The sequence below is a fragment of the Sinocyclocheilus anshuiensis genome, unplaced genomic scaffold, assembly GCF_001515605.1.
Source record: "Sinocyclocheilus anshuiensis isolate Anshui unplaced genomic scaffold, SAMN03320099.WGS_v1.1 scaffold627, whole genome shotgun sequence".
Taxonomy (NCBI): domain Eukaryota; kingdom Metazoa; phylum Chordata; class Actinopteri; order Cypriniformes; family Cyprinidae; genus Sinocyclocheilus; species Sinocyclocheilus anshuiensis.
In genome coordinates, this window is record NW_015549703.1 from 3003512 (window position 1) to 3021654 (window position 18143).

General features: G+C 36.3%; 1 protein-coding gene across 2 annotated transcripts in view; it reads left to right on the top strand.

Annotated features, from left to right (window-relative positions):
• The window catches only part of ralba (v-ral simian leukemia viral oncogene homolog Ba (ras related)), a 25623-nt gene extending 12671 nt beyond the window's left edge, over positions 1-12952 (top strand). Inside the window, exons 2-6 of one of the 2 annotated variants that reach the window (XR_001631031.1) lie at positions 10204-10373; positions 10533-10741; positions 10875-11052; positions 11843-12082; positions 12168-12952. Coding sequence is in view for 1 of the 2 variants with exons in the window: in XM_016450037.1 (XP_016305523.1) it covers positions 10260-10373; positions 10533-10741; positions 10875-11052; positions 11843-11965 (624 nt within the window). In the remaining variant the exon portion in view is untranslated. Of the gene's footprint in view, positions 1-10203; positions 10374-10532; positions 10742-10874; positions 11053-11842 lie in introns of both variants that reach the window. The other variant, XM_016450037.1, reaches the window with a different exon arrangement.
• Positions 12953-18143: the final 5191 nt, after the last annotated feature.

Consider the following 18143-nt stretch of genomic DNA (forward strand, 5'->3'; position numbering starts at 1 on the left):
TTTTACATTATTACAACACCTCTCTCCCCAGTCTGGCATGAACGGCTCGAATAGTTCCTGTATCAAATGAAGGCCCGCCTTCTGAAATACGAAATGTGCTGTGATTGGTTATCCGGGCCAGTGTGTGTTGTGATTGGCAGCACTCGGCGCCTGGTCGGGAAATGTCATGCCCCTTACCATAGCCGCCTGTGAGCTTCAGTGTAAATATTGCGTCAAAATCACATCAATTTGAGCGCGATTTAAACCCGGATGATTGTCACCACTCTAAGTTCATCTGCCTTGGGAAAGCTAGCGTGTCTGCGACATAGTGATAACACTCGTTGCCTTCTCTAGTGCAGCTCAACCAGGTCTCATCCCATTCGTCGATATTTGTGATATCACAAATCCCGGAAAATATGCGTTGTAGTCCAAACGAGTCATTCGTTGTAGTTTTTGAAAAGTGATTTCTGTTAAATAAAATATCTCCGTTTGAAGTGGACTTTGAGCTTTGTAACTTTGCAGATCTTTTTTATGCTCAAACAGCAACATTACAGACTAACTAAAGTTGAAAAAGTGAAAAAGCATAATAGGACCCCTTTAAAATCTAATGGGTTTAGTTACAGTGTAATGCATTTCTCTAAAATTTCCCAACTCATTATATAGGTTTGATATTAAGGTTTTATCATGATAGACACTGATTTAACTGCGGTGACACACAACATGCTTTTATATTAAAATTAAATAAAACCACTTCTCATAAAGAACAAGACATGGTCTTCTTTTCAAAGAAATACCAATGGTTATATAGGCTAATTTAGAAATGTGCTGGTATTCGGTAATGCGATATATCACGATAATGAACATGCATGATATTGTTATCGTGGGCACTTCTAAATACCAAGAATAATTATTTATTACAAATTTATTCAGAATTTTAAATGCATTTTAAGAATACTTATCCCATCAACTGGTCACAATACACAACACCGCTGTATGCTGCGTCAAAGACACATGCGCACTCTGATGTAAACAAGCACGGATGAGAAGTGCATGGCGGAACGTGTGAGAGACACTCTGGATGAAAGCGCACATTCATTCTCTGACAGCAGATGGCGCTGAACAGCAGAAATGCAGCCGTTACCCCTGAAACCCCTTAAACAAAGCACCTGCCCTACTTTCTGAAACGTATTTAAATAGCCATACAGATCTTTGTATTCGCTATGGTGTTCATCACAGTGCCAAATACTTAAATATTTAGATTTAATAGGCTATTTATTTTCAAACTTTTAAACATTTTAATCTGAACTACAACATGCCCTAGATATTGTTTGAAAGTGTTTTGATTCTTTGTTGTTCGGTCACACTTTACATTAGGGCTTCATTAGTTAACATTAGTTAATTCATTAGTTAGCATTTCAACTGCTAATGAAAAATTCTTCTAAACATTCATTAATCTTAGGTAATTCCAATATTTAATAACACGTTGTTAAAATCAAAAGTTGCAACTGTTTAATGAGCTAACATGAACAAAGAGTTGTATTTTTTTTTTTACAGAGATTAATAACTTCTGTAGCAAATGTAGCTATTGCTCATTGTGAATCTTAATGCATTAGCTAAGGTTAACTAATGAGATCTTATTGTAAAGTGATACCTATTGATCTTTATAATTTTTTGCACTTTAATCTGTGTAAAATTTTAACGTTATAGATTTTTTTTCTGTTTTGCTTTTGTATTTAAATGTTCAGTTATTTTTGTTATATGAAAAGTTATTAAACTTGTTATACTGTATTATGACAACACTTTTTCCCCCAATATCGTGATAATACCGTATACAGTGATAAAAGCATTAGCAATTAATTGCAACAACTGGACCGAATTGAGTTCTCTTTTGCGTTGTCAAATTTATCCATATTTCTGTACTTCTCTTACTCCTAGATATTGACTTTTTTTTTTTTTACATTTTATGAGACGTGCAGCAAGTGAATGTTAGCTTAGGTCCCACCGGATAGATCAATAGGCTATGATGCAGTTCAAATGAACGCATCTACGTACCTCCTAACCTCGCAGCAGATTCGTTCTGAATGAATCTCTTCCCAAATCGTCCCTCCCTAACATTTTTGTCTCGTTTTTAATCGTTGACAGAAAATGTCAATAGATTTTCGTCATAGTTTTTGTCATTCAAAACAAGTTTTAGTTCGTTATAGTCTCTTTTTCGTCGGTGAAAAAAATGTCACACTGATTCAATTATATTTTAAAATGTAATAATATAGAAACGTATTTTGAATTTAAATATTTCACAATGTTTCTGTTTTACTGTGTTTTGATAAAAAAATACAGTCATGGTGAGCATAAATGGCCTCTTTCAAAAATATTTAGACATTTAATTTTGACATAAATTATTACAGCCCTAATATTTAAATAAACCCCCGGGTCTGCCTCGGTTTTGTAAATGCCAACTTGCAAACACACCAAGTTCAATCTAAGTTAAGCCCATATGGGTTTAATATTTAATGCAACAAAGCTGTATATTTATCAGTAAGTGGGAAGAACCTGGGAAATTAACCAAAGATATTGGCGTTTCTATCACTAACAACACTTGAGTTACAGGAACCACTGTTAAAGTGGCAAACACAATTAAGTGGAACAATCACTTCCTTTTAGAAACGATTGTACAATCTAAAAAAAAAAAGGAACTACACAGAAGGGAATAAATGTGAGATAAAATCATTAGTATTTCTGTATGCCTAATTGCCTATGTGTGAACTATTAGTGCAGTAGGTATTACACAATACTTTTTAGTTTTTATTATTGTGCAACTCCAGATACCACATCTTCTTAAAGGGGTCATCGAATGCCCAAGTTAATATGATTCTTTAGGGTCTTAATGAAATGTCTACAATAGTGGTCACCAGCAATAATATCTGGCCTGCGCCCGCAGCCAGATTATTTTGATAGCGGCTGGTTCTGAAATAGATCTGTCATGACAGCATCGGTTACTCACAATCACTTCGTCTTTAGTGATTTTGCCTTCAAAATAAAAGTGCGAGAACGTTTTTGCAGCAATATTTTATTTTGAGATGAATTGAGAGCTTTTAATTTGAAAAGTTCTGAAAGACATTCAAAAGAGTCTGTGGATCGCTAGACACACCTCTAAAATAGCCGTCATGAAATGTGTGGTATGAAAAAACTAACAGTGAACCATTGAAACGTAAAAGTAGGCTACGTCAAATAATTATTACAATAAGTTAGGCTCCATTGTGTAACAAGCAAATTAAAATGATACGCATTTATTATTCACAATATAGAAAGAGGAAATAAAACATAGTTCGTTAAGAGCATGACTCAAACATGCCATTAATGGGCTTATTCAAGTCCTCTTTTATTTTGAGTTATTCTTATCCATTCTGCATCTCCCACATATGTGTGTTTTAGCAAGGTGGTCTGTGTTGCAAGTTGGTGAATGAAGATACTTGCTAGGTAACGTGTCACTACTCTGCTTTATTAATTTATCCAGTGTAAAACCCGGACACCGCCACACAAATGTGGCTTTTTGTTAATGACTGTCCTACTACAGGATTTAACACAGAGTAACAGCTCACTACCAGTTACAAAAGACTCTGTAATAGTCTGTCACAGGCAATTCTAATTACATTTTTCATAAATTAATTTCTTAAATTATCCTTTGACTATGTTCTGGCCCGCCATCTAGTGGCGGAATTTTTTTTTTGGCCCAGCGCCAAACATACTTGCCGACCCTTGGTCTACAGCATACTTTGGTTAAAATTTCTCAATGGTAGTGTAAAATAGAACCCTTTTTACCTTGTCAAAAACAGCTCTTTTCACAGCAACTCATTTTGTTGCATGTCCCTTTTAAATGCTAATGAGCTCTGCTCACCCCGCCCCTCTCTTCCGTGGGGTGATGAGCCATACTGTTAACTTTAGCCGCATTTAGCCGTGGAACTGACAGACAAGCATCTGAGAATGGCTTGATTTGAGAAAGGGGTTATTGTTTTGGGGGATTTAAAAAAAAAAAAAAACACTGGGTGAATTTTTATTATTATAGGGTGGATGTGTACACACACTGCCAACACACATTTATGTTCAAACTAGGGGTGTGCGATATATATCGTCTGCGATAATATAACAACATGTAAAAGTGAATTTTGCATGCGATGATCCCTTTATTAATTAAAGGGGTCATATGATGTTGCTAAAAATAACATTATTTTGTGTATTTGGTGTAATGAAATGTTTTTATGCGGTTTAAGGTTAAAAAAACACATTATTTTCCACATACTGTACATTATTGTTTCTCCTCTATACCCCGCCTTTCTGAAATGCGTCGATTTTTACAAAGCTCATCGGTCTGAAAAGCGAGGTGTGCTGTGATTGGCCAGCTATGCAGTGCGTTGTGATTGGCCGAATACCTCAAGCGTGTGACGGAAATGTTATGCCCCTTACCAAACTGTGATGCTGTGTCCCGGCCGGAGCGACGAGACAAAAACATTAAAACCCATTATAAACGAGGCGTTTGTTGCATCCAGTGGGGACATAATTACGGATTATAATGACTTATACTCAGGGGTGCACATAAGTGGTCCGCATGCACGACTAAAATAAGAAATGCACTGTGTAAATGAGTTCAGAGCGCACGTTTGCGTACCGACATGGGCTGTGTTTCCCAAAATCATCGTAAGCCCAAGTACATCGTAGACCCATTGCCACCTATGGAGCTACGATCAACTTAGGTTTACGATGCTTTTGGGAAACGCAGCCATGGTTGACAGCTGTTAATGCACAATTACCATTTTAGATTGACAAACTGTACTATATGAGATTTCTATTAGAACTGAAAGCATAAATCTAGGCTAACGTTTTCAAAGCACAATGCAAAACTGTGACATTTCATTCACTGACGCTCTACAATCAGCAGCGCTAAACCCGGAAGCGCATATCCTTACTTGGCGGCAACCTGCCAAAATAAAAGCTTGCTGATTTTAAGTTTGAAAATGAAAAATGTAATAATTCAAATTAAAAATAAAAATAATAATTAAGGTTCAAATTAAAATAATAATAATAATAAAAATATTAGCATTTTATTTAAGTTTACTATAAAATAATTGTATTTGTATTTAATACTCCCTTTTTATTTTAAAATAATACTATTTTATCACACATTATTTAGTTTATTATTTTATTTAAAAAAACTAAAAGTGCAATACTATTATCACTATTATTAATTAATTTTTTATAGTTATAATTGATTGGTCACACCATGTGCCTCCGTGTGAGGACCAAACCAAATCTCCAGGTTCTCATATGAGAACCAGGCTGAAAAACTTATGTGCACCCCTGCTTATACTGTCTTTTTACACGTTGCGTTGCATCGCGCCGCGTAAATGTACAACCATGTTTGCATTTGTGATCAGAGAAACGACAAACAACAAGCGCTACTCTACACTGCTCAAAACTCGCATTTTTATAAATGGCATTGTAGTCTACTCTCCCAGGATCAGGAAACAGTTCTCCATAAAATGCGCTGCAATGAATCTCTTCTGGAACAGTGTTGTAAATACAACTTAACCACTGATTTCTAGTTGTGTCCTCTTTTGGAAGGCCGAACAAAGTAGTTTCGCTTTCACAACGAAACACAGCGGGCTTGAGTGAGGAATGGCCGGCGGGCTTGAGTGAGGAGCGGCCGGCGGGCTAGAGAACGTTGCGGCTGGCGGACTTGCGGCAACCACATGTGACGACCCCGGGCTGGACTCCACTTCGTCCACGGTGAAAGCCGATCCGGCGATCCACAGCGCGAAGTTGATGTATTTCCTAAGTGACCAGCACGGATCAGCTCCAGGCATGGCGAAGTGGATATCGTCTTCTTTTGGAAGGCCAAACGAAGTAGTTTCGCTTTCACAACGAAACACACAGCGTCTTCACGACATGGCGGCGGCGGCGGCAACAACAATACTACAGCGGGAATAAAAGTTACGCCGCCTTTCTTTGCGTGAACATTTGGGCGGTGTTATGCAAATCTTCTCACATTGTGACGTAGATATGTGGGGGTGTGTTAGAACGAGCCGTTTTAGGTAGGCGTGGTTGACTCTTAACTTTTATAAAGAATATCTCTTTGGATTTGAGACTTTAGTCTTTGCAACTTAACAGATCTTCTTTATGCACCAAGAGCTTGTAACACTCCAAAGAGAAAGGAAAAATTGAAATCGCATCATATGACCCCTTTAAAGCCCGATGATGGTGATAATTTAGCTTGTACATTCTGTCTTGTTATGGTTATTCTCTCAATGCTTTATCAGTGGATGAAGTGTGCCATATGAACTAATGCTGGCACTCACCTGCTCTGCTTTGCTCTGGCCTCTTCTTTATCCATGCCTGAGCTCCTGACGTGTGTCATGATTGTTCCCAGCAGGCCTGCAATCAGAGAGGGTGAGGCCAAATAGGTCAGCTTGCCACTCCACTCAAGCAGAGGGCATCACCCTCTCTTGTGCATGAAATCAGTGACCCTCTTCTAAACTGGCATCCATTTAAACAGCTAAAAATGAGAGAATCTGTGCTGCATGGGATTAGAGTCATCGTTGATCTCTGTGCTTCTCCCTCAGCTGTAGAGAGGCTTACTGGTGACACTGCTGAAGGGCCACTATCGCTTTTAGTGGCCCTGCTCACAGGGGTTTGGTGATGAACGATTGTAGCAGAATGTGGACAGTACTGAGGGAATCCTAATGAATTCCACCAGCCGGGGGAGGAGGAGGGCCGTCATTAATATTTCAGAAGCTGGTCGACATCCGGCCGTACTTCAGAAGTGTGCATATGTAGGTCATATCTGCCATCATTTTAGTACGCCCAGCCCCTGTTTAACCCCGTTTAACTGGCATTTTCTGTAACGGCCATGGCATTGTTGAATGTATTCCACTGTGTTGCACTGCCTTGTCATTTGGATTTTACCAGTTACATCTTTTACCACTTGGGCCATTTTCCCATATATTCTTAGAAAGGCTGCTATCTACAACCAAATAAAAGCAACTGACCTATTTTTTTTTTTACATTTATTATATTATTTATATTCAAAAGATCGGGATGAGAAATTTATTTTTTATTTTAATTTTTTCTTTTTTTGAAGAAAGAAATTAATACTTTAGCAATGTGCTAAATGCAATGTGTGAGTGGTAGACTGTAGACTGTAGAAGGTTCTTTAGATTATAAAAAGGTAAGAAAGAGATGGTTCTTTACAGAAACTTTGACTGAAAGGTTCTTTGTGGAACCAAAAATGGTTCCTCTATGGCAGTGATCCTCAAATCTGGCTCGCTAGATCCACTTTCCTGCAGAGTTTAGCTCCTACCCTATAATCAAACAAACCTACCTGTGATTTTCTAATGATCCTGAAGACATTGATTTGCAAACTCGGGAGTGTTTGATTAGGGTAGAGCTAAACTCTGCAGGAAAGTGGATCTCGCGAGCCAGATTTGAGGCTCACTGCTCTATGGCATCGCTGTGAAGAACCTTTTGAAGCACCTTTATTTTTAAGAGTGTACAAAATATTTATATATCAAACAAATGTTGTTCCTGGTTGTTCTCCACAAAAATATTAATCAGTAGACCTGTTTTTACCATTGATAATAAGAAATGTTACTTGAACATCAAATCACCATATTAGAATGATTTCTGAAGGATCATGTGACACACATAAAACTAAAGTAGTGGCTGCTGAAAATGTACTATTGCTATCAAAGGAATAAATTGCATTTTAGAATATATTCAAACGGAAAACAGCTATTTTAAATTGTAATAATATTTCACATGATTTTTCTGTATTTGTGATCAAACAAGTTCAGCAACGGTGAGGAGTTTGAGTGATTTCTTTTAAAAATAATCATGCTATTATCATACCCTGGTTTTTAGCGTGGTAAAAAAAGTTTTACCAACTACTTTATTCTTCTTCATACTTTCATCCCCCAACTTGACTGAATAGTTAAGGGACTCCAAGCATCTTAAACTGACATCTTTAAATAAGCCTTCATTAGCAGATTCTTGTGTCTTCCTGCACATTGCCCCAGTTTCCTATTTAGGCATTTTTTTGAGGGACCACCAGGAACAATAGCTGGAAGCAGTGGGTCATGTTCTCCTTTCCTTTGCTCAAGAAGGCTAGTATGAATGTTCTTCTGTGGTCTTCTCATTATTCTCACATGGATGGTCTTATGAATCATAGCAAGATGCAGAATTAGCCCAGCTGTTTGGATTTCAGACTTAATTAAGTCCGTTATTTTATTTATTTTTATTTTGTGCACTCAGCTTTAGATGTTGTGGATGGGGAAAGGACCAGTTCTGGTCATAAAAATAATTCCAGGGCTTTTCACCAACAAGATTTTACTTTCATAGATAATTGTTTTCCCAGAAGAGGATGCAAATAATGCAAATTAAAACATGCTACCCATACAAATGTACAGTACATGTGATTCTGATACAATACAGTATATCATTATAGATGACATGATATACATTGTACTCCAATGTACTCTCCAAGTACATCATATTGTATTTAAAAAATGCTTGGCACTTGTTTATGTCTTCCTTTTTTTCTGGTATGGATCACCCTAGTAAATGGCAAGAAAAAAAAAATGGTGCTTTCATTTTGGTGTGTGTGTGTGTAAATGTGATAAATGAGTGGCAAAAGGAAGCCATAATTAGTTTCCTCTTAGTGCTGAGCAATAAACAATTTTTTTTGAATCTAACAGGTTCTTTGTGTTCTTTTTGTGAATCTATTTATGGTGACTTAGGGTGAATTTATTAAGAATAGGGGTGCTCCGATCAGGGTTTTTGAGGCCGATTACAGACAGAGCATGTGAGCGAAGCGGAGCGGTGTGACGCTCCGCTACATTTTCCGCTCTCCCCGCTCAGCTCACGCTCCGCTCCGCTCACATGCTCTGATCACAGAAAGCAGTATCTGCCGATACCGATCACCGATACCGATCTTTTTAAAGCCTTCTTTTTATCATTACAGCAATACAATCTTTCACAGACACGTTTAAACAGAATAAATATAAGCAACATATTATTCAATGCTTTTTACGTTTGCATTTACTTCTAGATTTATTTATTAAGTTGCTCAAGCAAGTGGCGTTTAAACTACTTTTCTTACGTTATCACAAACTTACCTTTGACAGAAATAGTCAGCTCTACTGCCTTTCCTTTTGCATTGAAATCTTTATTACAAGCAATCCTGCGGTTCATAAAGAACTTTGTTTTCCTACCTCCGTGTCAATCCATGTTCATATTTACTGCAAAAAAATGCGCTGTTACTTTAATTTAGCAATAGACTCGGTGCGGAAATGATCTCTGCACTGCTGCAGACGCACTGCTTCTAGAGCGCACTGCCGGACAGCAACCGTGTGCAGTGAACGCTTTATTAATCTGTTAACATGAGTGCGGAAAAATACGCCCCGCATTCGCACTGCAAACGGAGTAATGTGAACCTGGCATTATGTGTGTTGTGCTGCGAGTGTGCATGAGCGCAGTCTCCAAGAGAGCGCGGAATGGTTAAACACTGGCAAGAATTAAAAAGTAATGCAATTTATAAACTTTAGTGACGATGTGACACTGCCTCGATTGTGCAAGTGACAATTCCTGTGTCAACTGTGCAGCGTGCTGCTCGCTTATAGACAGACGCGATGTGTCGTGATTTGAAGACATTTGCGTATTTTGAGAGAGAGAGCGTGGTGATTCACTTATGCTGTTTGTGAAATTACGTCTGCACAGTTATTTAATTAAAAAATATGAAGGAGTACCTCACCTTCAGCATTATAATTATTTCACCCGCGCCGGACAGAGACTGAGACGGTGCCGCTGCATGTCGTGCCAAACCTTCTCACGGCAGGCGCGTCATCAGCTTGGAATCGTTTTTTTGAGATCGGCCTTTTTAGAGACCGCTGATCAATCATCCCAAAGCGATTATCGGCCGATAGTGATCGGTAGCCGATCAATCGGAGCACCCCTAATTAAGCAACATGCCATATGGATTACCATTACAAATTAATGTTTTTGTTAGAATGTATAAAGTGTTAAAAAAAAAAAAAAAGTAAAATTTTTGTATCCAGCATGACACAATTTATTTTTGTGTATGATTTAAGAACCATAAATCCAAAATGAAAGTTCAACTGCACACCTGTGCTTGTGTTGAAGGTTCAGCCTCGCCATAATGGTTTTGTTTCTCCACAGGTGGTGCCAGCTTGTCTGTGGACGTCTTGTGGTGTACCTGAGGAAGGAAATTAGATATGGCAGCCAATAAAAGTAAGGGTCAGAGCTCCCTTGTCCTGCACAAGGTCATTATGGTGGGCAGTGGAGGCGTAGGAAAGTCTGCTCTTACCCTGCAGTTTATGTATGATGAGGTAAGTCAACAGACCAAAATCTGGCAGATACAGAAAGTGTTTTTTTTTTTTTTTGTGGAGGCTTCACTTATTCCATAAGTGTCAAAAAGAAAAAGTCTTCAAAATGCATTGCCTTGGTTTATTTAACCGTAGTGATTATTGCTATTTTCTGTCCCTCAGTTTGTTGAAGATTATGAGCCCACAAAGGCCGACAGCTATAGGAAGAAAGTGGTGTTAGATGGAGAAGAGGTGCAGATTGACATTTTGGACACAGCTGGGCAGGAAGACTACGCGGCCATCCGAGACAACTATTTCCGTAGTGGAGAGGGTTTCCTGTTGGTGTTCTCCATAACGGAGCACGAGTCTTTCACGGCCTCAGCAGAATTCAGGTCAGTGGTATTGCACCATTCTAGCTACTTGAAGCATAAGCTAGTACAATTGGAAAATTGGATCTCCTGTCGTGACCTAGTGTAGTCAGAAAATTTGGCCACTCAACGTTAAATATATCCATGTATGTTACAGGGAGCAGATCCTGCGGGTTAAAGCTGAGGAGGATAAGATTCCACTGCTTTTGGTTGGAAATAAGTCGGACCTTGAGGATCGGAGGCAGGTTTCAGTGGATGAGGCCAGGGGAAAAGCAGAAGAATGGGGTGTGCAGTATGTAGAGACTTCTGCCAAGACACGGGCCAATGTGGATAAGGTAATATTTGTGCCTGTGTTTGTTTTTGTTTTTTTTTTATTTAGATTTTAGATAGAATCTAGATAGAGTCTGTCTATCTGTCTCGGGTTCAGTTTTTCTGGTGTATAAAGTTTTTTTTTTTTTTTTTTTTTTTTTTTTAAATGACCAGTATTGCCATTTAGTTTTGTTTCCCGTTTAGTGACATATTACCACAAATTGTTCCATTGCTGTGCATAACCATACACTTGCTTTTATAAAATGCATCTTGTCTGTATTGTGGAATGATGGATGCCTTGACGACAGCATGACGATAGTGGCTACAGTTTATTAAATGTAGCCAAATCCAGTTTTGGAATATTTTCTGTGTAATGCAGTTTCTGATGGAAGTAGTTTATCAATATGTACTCTAGTGCCACAAAATTACAGGAGTAGAGAGGCTGTTCAGCAAACAATAGAAAAATGTGCATACATTTTTTTTCTTTTAATTCTACCTGGTTGTCGTTTGTTTTTATATCACAATGTGGTTGCGCTTTCCTGTTTTGTTCAATTGCAAACTATATATATATATATATATATATATGCATGCATACCATACACACACACACACACACACACACACATACACTGTATATTTATTTATTTTAGAGCTGGGAAGGGAAACCACAAAAATAAAGTGTTTCTCTTTAATTCTGCTTTTATTATTATTTTTATGAAAATATTTTATATTTTTTGCACTGCTCATTTGTTTTTATTCATTAATTTGAACAACCTTGTCATACTGCGCAATAATGAACCCTTTGTGTTTCCAAAGGTATTTTTTGATCTAATGAGGGAAGTCCGTGCTAAAAAGATGTCAGAAAATAAGGACAAAAACGGGAAGGGAAAAAATAAGAAGAATAAGAAGAGCTTCAAAGAGCGATGCTGTTTACTTTGAACTACACTTGGAATTTTCCCCACCAAATCTACTTGCTACTCTGTGGGGAAACTCCCTCAGAGCCCTTTTTCTTTATTAAAATCAAAACTTGATTAGTAAGGTTTTGTACTGGTCAAGGTAAGCCTTCATCACAATCTTTCATTCCCTTAGTTCATTTCAAATAACTAGACTAAGATTGAATGGTATGCATACTTTTTAACAGAAGATGACCACTGTATGGCTACTGGTTGACGACTGTGGCACTTTAGGATATCGTGAAATGTAGTTGGCCAACATGCGCCCAACACTAACTTTATTGCTCTGCAATGTATCTTTCCTTGACAGTTTTAAGTAGAAATCCTTTTTAGTAGGCAAAGTTATCTCTTCTTTTTTATTGCACGCTTTTTGAGTATTTTTGTTAGGTTTTTTAAAATCTAACCATTTTATTTCAACACCTGTTGACACCATCAATGCATAGAGAGCAAGAAGTGTTTTTGTAGATCAAGATGTATTGTGGTAGTACTGTGGTTTTTAGACTGTCATGGACGATGCCATTGAAAACCGCACGTGTATTGAGGACAGAGTGCCGAAGCATGGACTAATAGTGCCACCTGGTGGTTCATAAATGTATCTTTTCAGGAAGTCCTCATGCCTAACTGCAAGTTACTAACCTCTGTGAACTGATCTGCCTTTATGCTTTCGTATTTTATTGAAATATTTTTGTAGGACTTGTTACATTTCCACCACTGTTTTATGAGAAGAATGTATTCTGTGTGAAAATGTGCCAACAAGCGCCATGACTAAAACCGCTTTGCTGCATTTTCAGTCTGAACATAAGACACGTTTTATTTAGTGTTTGTTTAGCACTCTGAGCTCGGAGCTGTGGTTTCACCAGTAATTTAAAACTGCTCTTTTATGCAAATATCACCTAACCTAGACTGCAATTTGTATTGTAGTTTTCCACTGGCTTTTAGAAGAAAAACTTCAAAGTATGTTGCCAAATAAACTTTTTTTGTTTTTTTCTCCTTTGTATCACTTGTTTTTCACTTCTAGGATTTGTTGAATTTGAACAATTGGTACCTAACATGGAAATCAATTTCTAGAATTCTATCAATTTCTTTAAAATGTTTTTCATAAGATCCTTATGAAGCGAAAAGGAAAGGTTCTAAGAATTTGACATACCCTGTATTAGGTTAATAACTGTAGTGTTTTCTTAGGGTAATAGACTGTGGTACTGCTATTATAACTTTACAGTTTTACAGTTAACTTTAACAATGTTAATTATTTTATTATTATTAATAATAACAATTATGTAAATTATGTAATTTTAATAAGTTATTTTTTGTTTAACATTTTTATCATTGTTGTTTTAATATATAATTATTAACAATAATAACCATACTATATTATTTTTGTTTTTATAAATTCTTTTTTTAAAGAATTATGTAATTTTCTGTTATCAATATTGTTATTGTTGTATTATTATCATTATTATTATTAATAATAACAGTATATTTTATTTATCACTTGTACTTATTAACAATAACAATTGCAATATATTTTTTTAGTATTAAAAATAATTTAAAACTTGTAATTTAATGATTTGTTTTTATTATTGTTATCATTATTTATTATTATTATTTATTAGTCTGTAGTATAAATCTAAATATACTATAGTATATAGGTTTATAATTTTTTTTTTTTGTCATTGCTTTATTTTATTCTTATTAACAATAGCATTTATAATAATTATTATGATTATTGTTGTTGTTGTTATAACACACTTAGTGTGGGCTAAACAGATTTACATTTAGATGTAAAACTAAAACAATGTTTAATTTTAATAAGTAAATGAACTAGTCTTGATTTGTTTCTATTAGTGTTGGGTCTCAAATTCATCAGTGGGTAGTATCTGTCTTCCTTGCAAATGTATTTAAAAATCAGAGAGGGAGAGAATATAAACATTTCACCACAACGTAATAATCAGGTTAGTGTTGTTTAGTGTTTTGTTTTTGTTTTTTAACTGCTGCATCCTGAATATTCTGTTCTACTGACAGCAGCAGATGAACAAAGACACCTCTGTTGGATCAGTAGTGCTGATAAACCTTAGTGTACCACTGGATGGCAGTCACGTGTTTCCACATACACAGATTCAGATTGTGCTGCTTGCTGCAACATGGAGCTGTTTCTGGATGTATTGATCAGGATCAGTGGTTTCTAATGCATGCCATTTGTTACAAGTACATGGCATTTAGTAACACTGGCCAATAAGTACCTTAATGGTGACTACAATTAGGCAAGGTTATGCATGATTATACCCTATGTTTGAGTTTTCTTCTGTAATTAAGAAACATTAAGTTTTGAGACCAAGCATTTAACACTGAAATCAACCTCTTTCCATTAGCAGTAAGAAACCTTCCATGCTTTTCCATGTGTTTAATTTATTTATACATCCTCTAAAGCCATTAGAGTGGCATCAGCGACACAGTATTTGGTATTAACATTATCCATTAACAATTAATCTTATTAGGGCTGTCAGTCGATTAAAATTTTTAATCTAATTAATTACATGATGTGTCGATTTATTAATCGCAAATTACATTTGGATATGAAAATACCCCCAAAAGATTATTTAATGCTAATTTTGTGTTAAATGAGAAAGTATTAAGTAGACATTACAAATAGCTTTAGAAATAAATATTTTATTTGATTCAACATAAAATCTATTACACATAAACGTTTAGGCTACAACGGCCTAACATAAACTATGGAACATAAAAGAAGATAATTTGAGAAACATCAGTATTTTTTCGTTCATGCAATGGAAGTCATTGGTGAACAAAACAGCTTTGTTACCAACAGTCTTTTGATCCTTTAAGTCACTGGGGTTTGAGTAGCCTAAATGATGACATAATTAAAAAAAATTTGGGTGAACTATCCCTAGTTTTTCCCTTTTTTTTTAAATAAAATAATACTCTTCATTCGATTCGTTTAAACGGCTGATTCATTCAGGAATGAAGTAGACGGCTCACTTTATGAATGGGCCTTTGAATCATTGGTTCACTCGATTCGTTCAAAATGCAGATTCATTCAGAAACTAAACACTGCTGTGTTGCTCGGAGATGCATAAGAATTCTGCTGTGGCTTTATATAGGTAATGTTTTCGTTGGCAAAACTGAGCAAAAACAGACACTATTGTGTTTAAAATATAACAATATTAACTTCTTATTTACTGAACTGTTGTATAAATCACATTTGCGCTGTTATATTCGGGACAAACAGCACTCGTGTGATGCTGCTCTCGCTGCGCGTGTGATATATCGCTTATCATATGATATAAATATGAGACAAAAACTCATACAGGGCATTGTTTGCCCCAATATCTTAAATTTTAGGGCATAACTGCATTTATGGTGGTGTTGCCCTGCATCTGTCAACAGTCAACTGTATGAAATGTAAGATGAAGTACAGGACTGGGGGCCGAGCCAGTGCGTTAACTGCGTTAAAATATTTTAATCGCGTTATTTTTTCATAACTAATTAAGTTAACACGTTAAACTGACATCCCTCAATCTTATATTTATTCAAACTATTAAATAACCTTCAATCGTATTATTTCTGTCAAATGTTTATTTCAAAGTGGTTTTTCATTTGTTTCTCTCTTTATATTTAAAAGAATAAAGCTAAAATATTCACAAAGATGAGGCAGAATAAGAAGTTGCAAAATAATAAAGGGTTATGGACTGTCATCTGCAAAATTCAAATTGTAAAGGAGAATTTGATTGCTTGTATGTATGTATTTATTTATCTATTTATCTATCAGTGTGATGAAATATCTTTTATTATGCTTTAGACAAGGTCTCTGCTTCCTATTATTTGTGCTGTGGAATTATTAATGAGTACAAACCCGTACAGAACTACAAAATATGTGAGAAAGTTGTAAATAACGGAAGAAGTAGTGGGTGAGTTTGAAAATATTTAATATTTGATATTGATTTGTTAAAATGGCTTCTTTCAGATGTCCTTTGCATTCACCGTTTGCACTGATTATTCATGAACCTTGCAGTGGTACATGATTGAGGTCATCAAACTTCCTTAATCAACAGGAGATGTCTTGATTTTTATAAGAGCTTTCTGTTAAAGCAACGATAACAACAAAAGTAAGATCTGAAAACTGCACTGATATTAGTTTCATTTTAAGACAATCTTGGGGAACATTTGTTTTTGTGGTTACAGTTCAGAGGCAGGAGAATTTAGGTTTTCAAGACCTCCTCCCATTTCAACCAAATGTCTCAAGAAATATCCCTCTGGTCATTATTTTTATAGTTTTCTGTGAGTTTATGCACTCATATGATTATTATGACTCCCAAAGCCAGTGAACCTTTAAAAAGATAATAGAGGATATTTTCCTCCTCGTCGTCATATTCAACACAAAATCATCCTGCTTTTTTCCCTTGCTTCTGTCTTCTGAAAGTATATTTCTGTGATTGATTATGCCTTTTTCTGTAATGACTTCTGACTACATTTGAGTTGCAGGAAAGCAAAGAGGTCAGCCGCTGATTCTCATCTATCTGCAGGTAGACACTAATAAGGCACATGACATTTTCCCTGATGCTATCACACACGATCACACCATCTCTGTGCGGATCTGTAACGCTGCTCTTAATATTCTCTCACTTGAGTGTTTGTATTAGACTCTTATTAAAAAAACTTCAGCTGCTGGTGCTGAGCATTATTGCAGCCATATTTTTTTGTAAAAGAAAGCAATATCCTTCTCTAATACCCTAATATCTCTAGACTGAATATTCCATCTCTGGTTTCTTTGCCGAACGATACTTCGAATAAATCTTAAAGCCATTATTTTGCAAGCTGCAGATTGCTCCTCTTAAAACAGAACTGATAAATGCTATACTCTGAGGTCTAAGGGGGGAAATCACTAAGAATGAATTGCACTCACTGATTGTGTCGTTTTTTTGCACATGATGTCTGCATTGTTTGAAAGAAATTATGCAGTTATGCAAAGCAGTCAATGGCGAAGCACCCTAAAAATATGAAGAAATATGCAATGTCCATATCTATCTATCAATCTGTCGGTCTATCTGTCGGCCTGTCTATTGGTGTATCTATCTAATAATGTATAGTTTGTCATCATTTGATGATTAACTGATGCCATGATTGCTAAAAACCCATGTTTAAAAATGTAAAATATTTACTGCCACTAAAAAGTAATGCAACTTGCTTAGCTTGTAATTTGCCTAGCATATGCTTTAATCCATTACAATAGCTGTATTTATGTTACCTGTGTAAAATGGCATTTCATTATTTAAATGAGTTGGTTATTTAGCAAAATGCTCCTTTGAGCTCCTCAGACAGGACAGATGATGCTGTAGGCTGATGATTGAATCTCTGTCCATGGTGCTGAAGATCTCTTTGTAGTCCAGCAGTCCTCCAGATTGATTCTGCAGTTCTCCGCAGGTGCAGAAACACAGTCTGAGCCTCATTAACTGATAGCGGCTGAGATGGAAATATCAGCAGGGAAAAAGTGAATCAGCGCTCAGCCTGGAGACTGTCACACCGAGCCTTGAGCCCTGTGGATGTTAGATGTGAAGGCCTGCACGGTGTTGCTGGGACATAGTGCAAGTTGTTACTGCCACTGACCACTTCTTCTTTCCGGAGGATGAAATAGCAAAGTAGGACAGTAAAGCCGATAAGACTTTTGACACTTTCAAAGTTTCACCAAAGTACAATGAAACACCTCAGAGTTTCTGCTAGATGAGATTTCTGGTATTAGGTCAGATGCAGAGCTAACTCAAGGCACTGCATGTTTTTCATTAGTCTAGTAAAAGTACGTTCTTGAGCTCATTGCTTCTTTTTATAGCACATCTGTAGTTCAAAGAAAGCAAAGGCAACACCGAGGTACAAAGGAATATCGGAATTGTCTGGGTGAATTATCCTTTCAATAAATTATATTTTGGATTTTGTTGTAAATGATGGTTTTATTTGTAATATGTCAAGATCTAATTACTGCATGAACTATTTACACAGTAACGTTTTGATGAAAAAAAAGGTTAATGTGATGTGTTCTTTATATACTATGAAGGGTCAATTTATAGTTATTACTTTACTCTACTTTTACTTTTAGTCATTTAGCAGACGCTTTTATCCAAAGCGACTTACAAATAAGAAAAAGTAATTAAAAC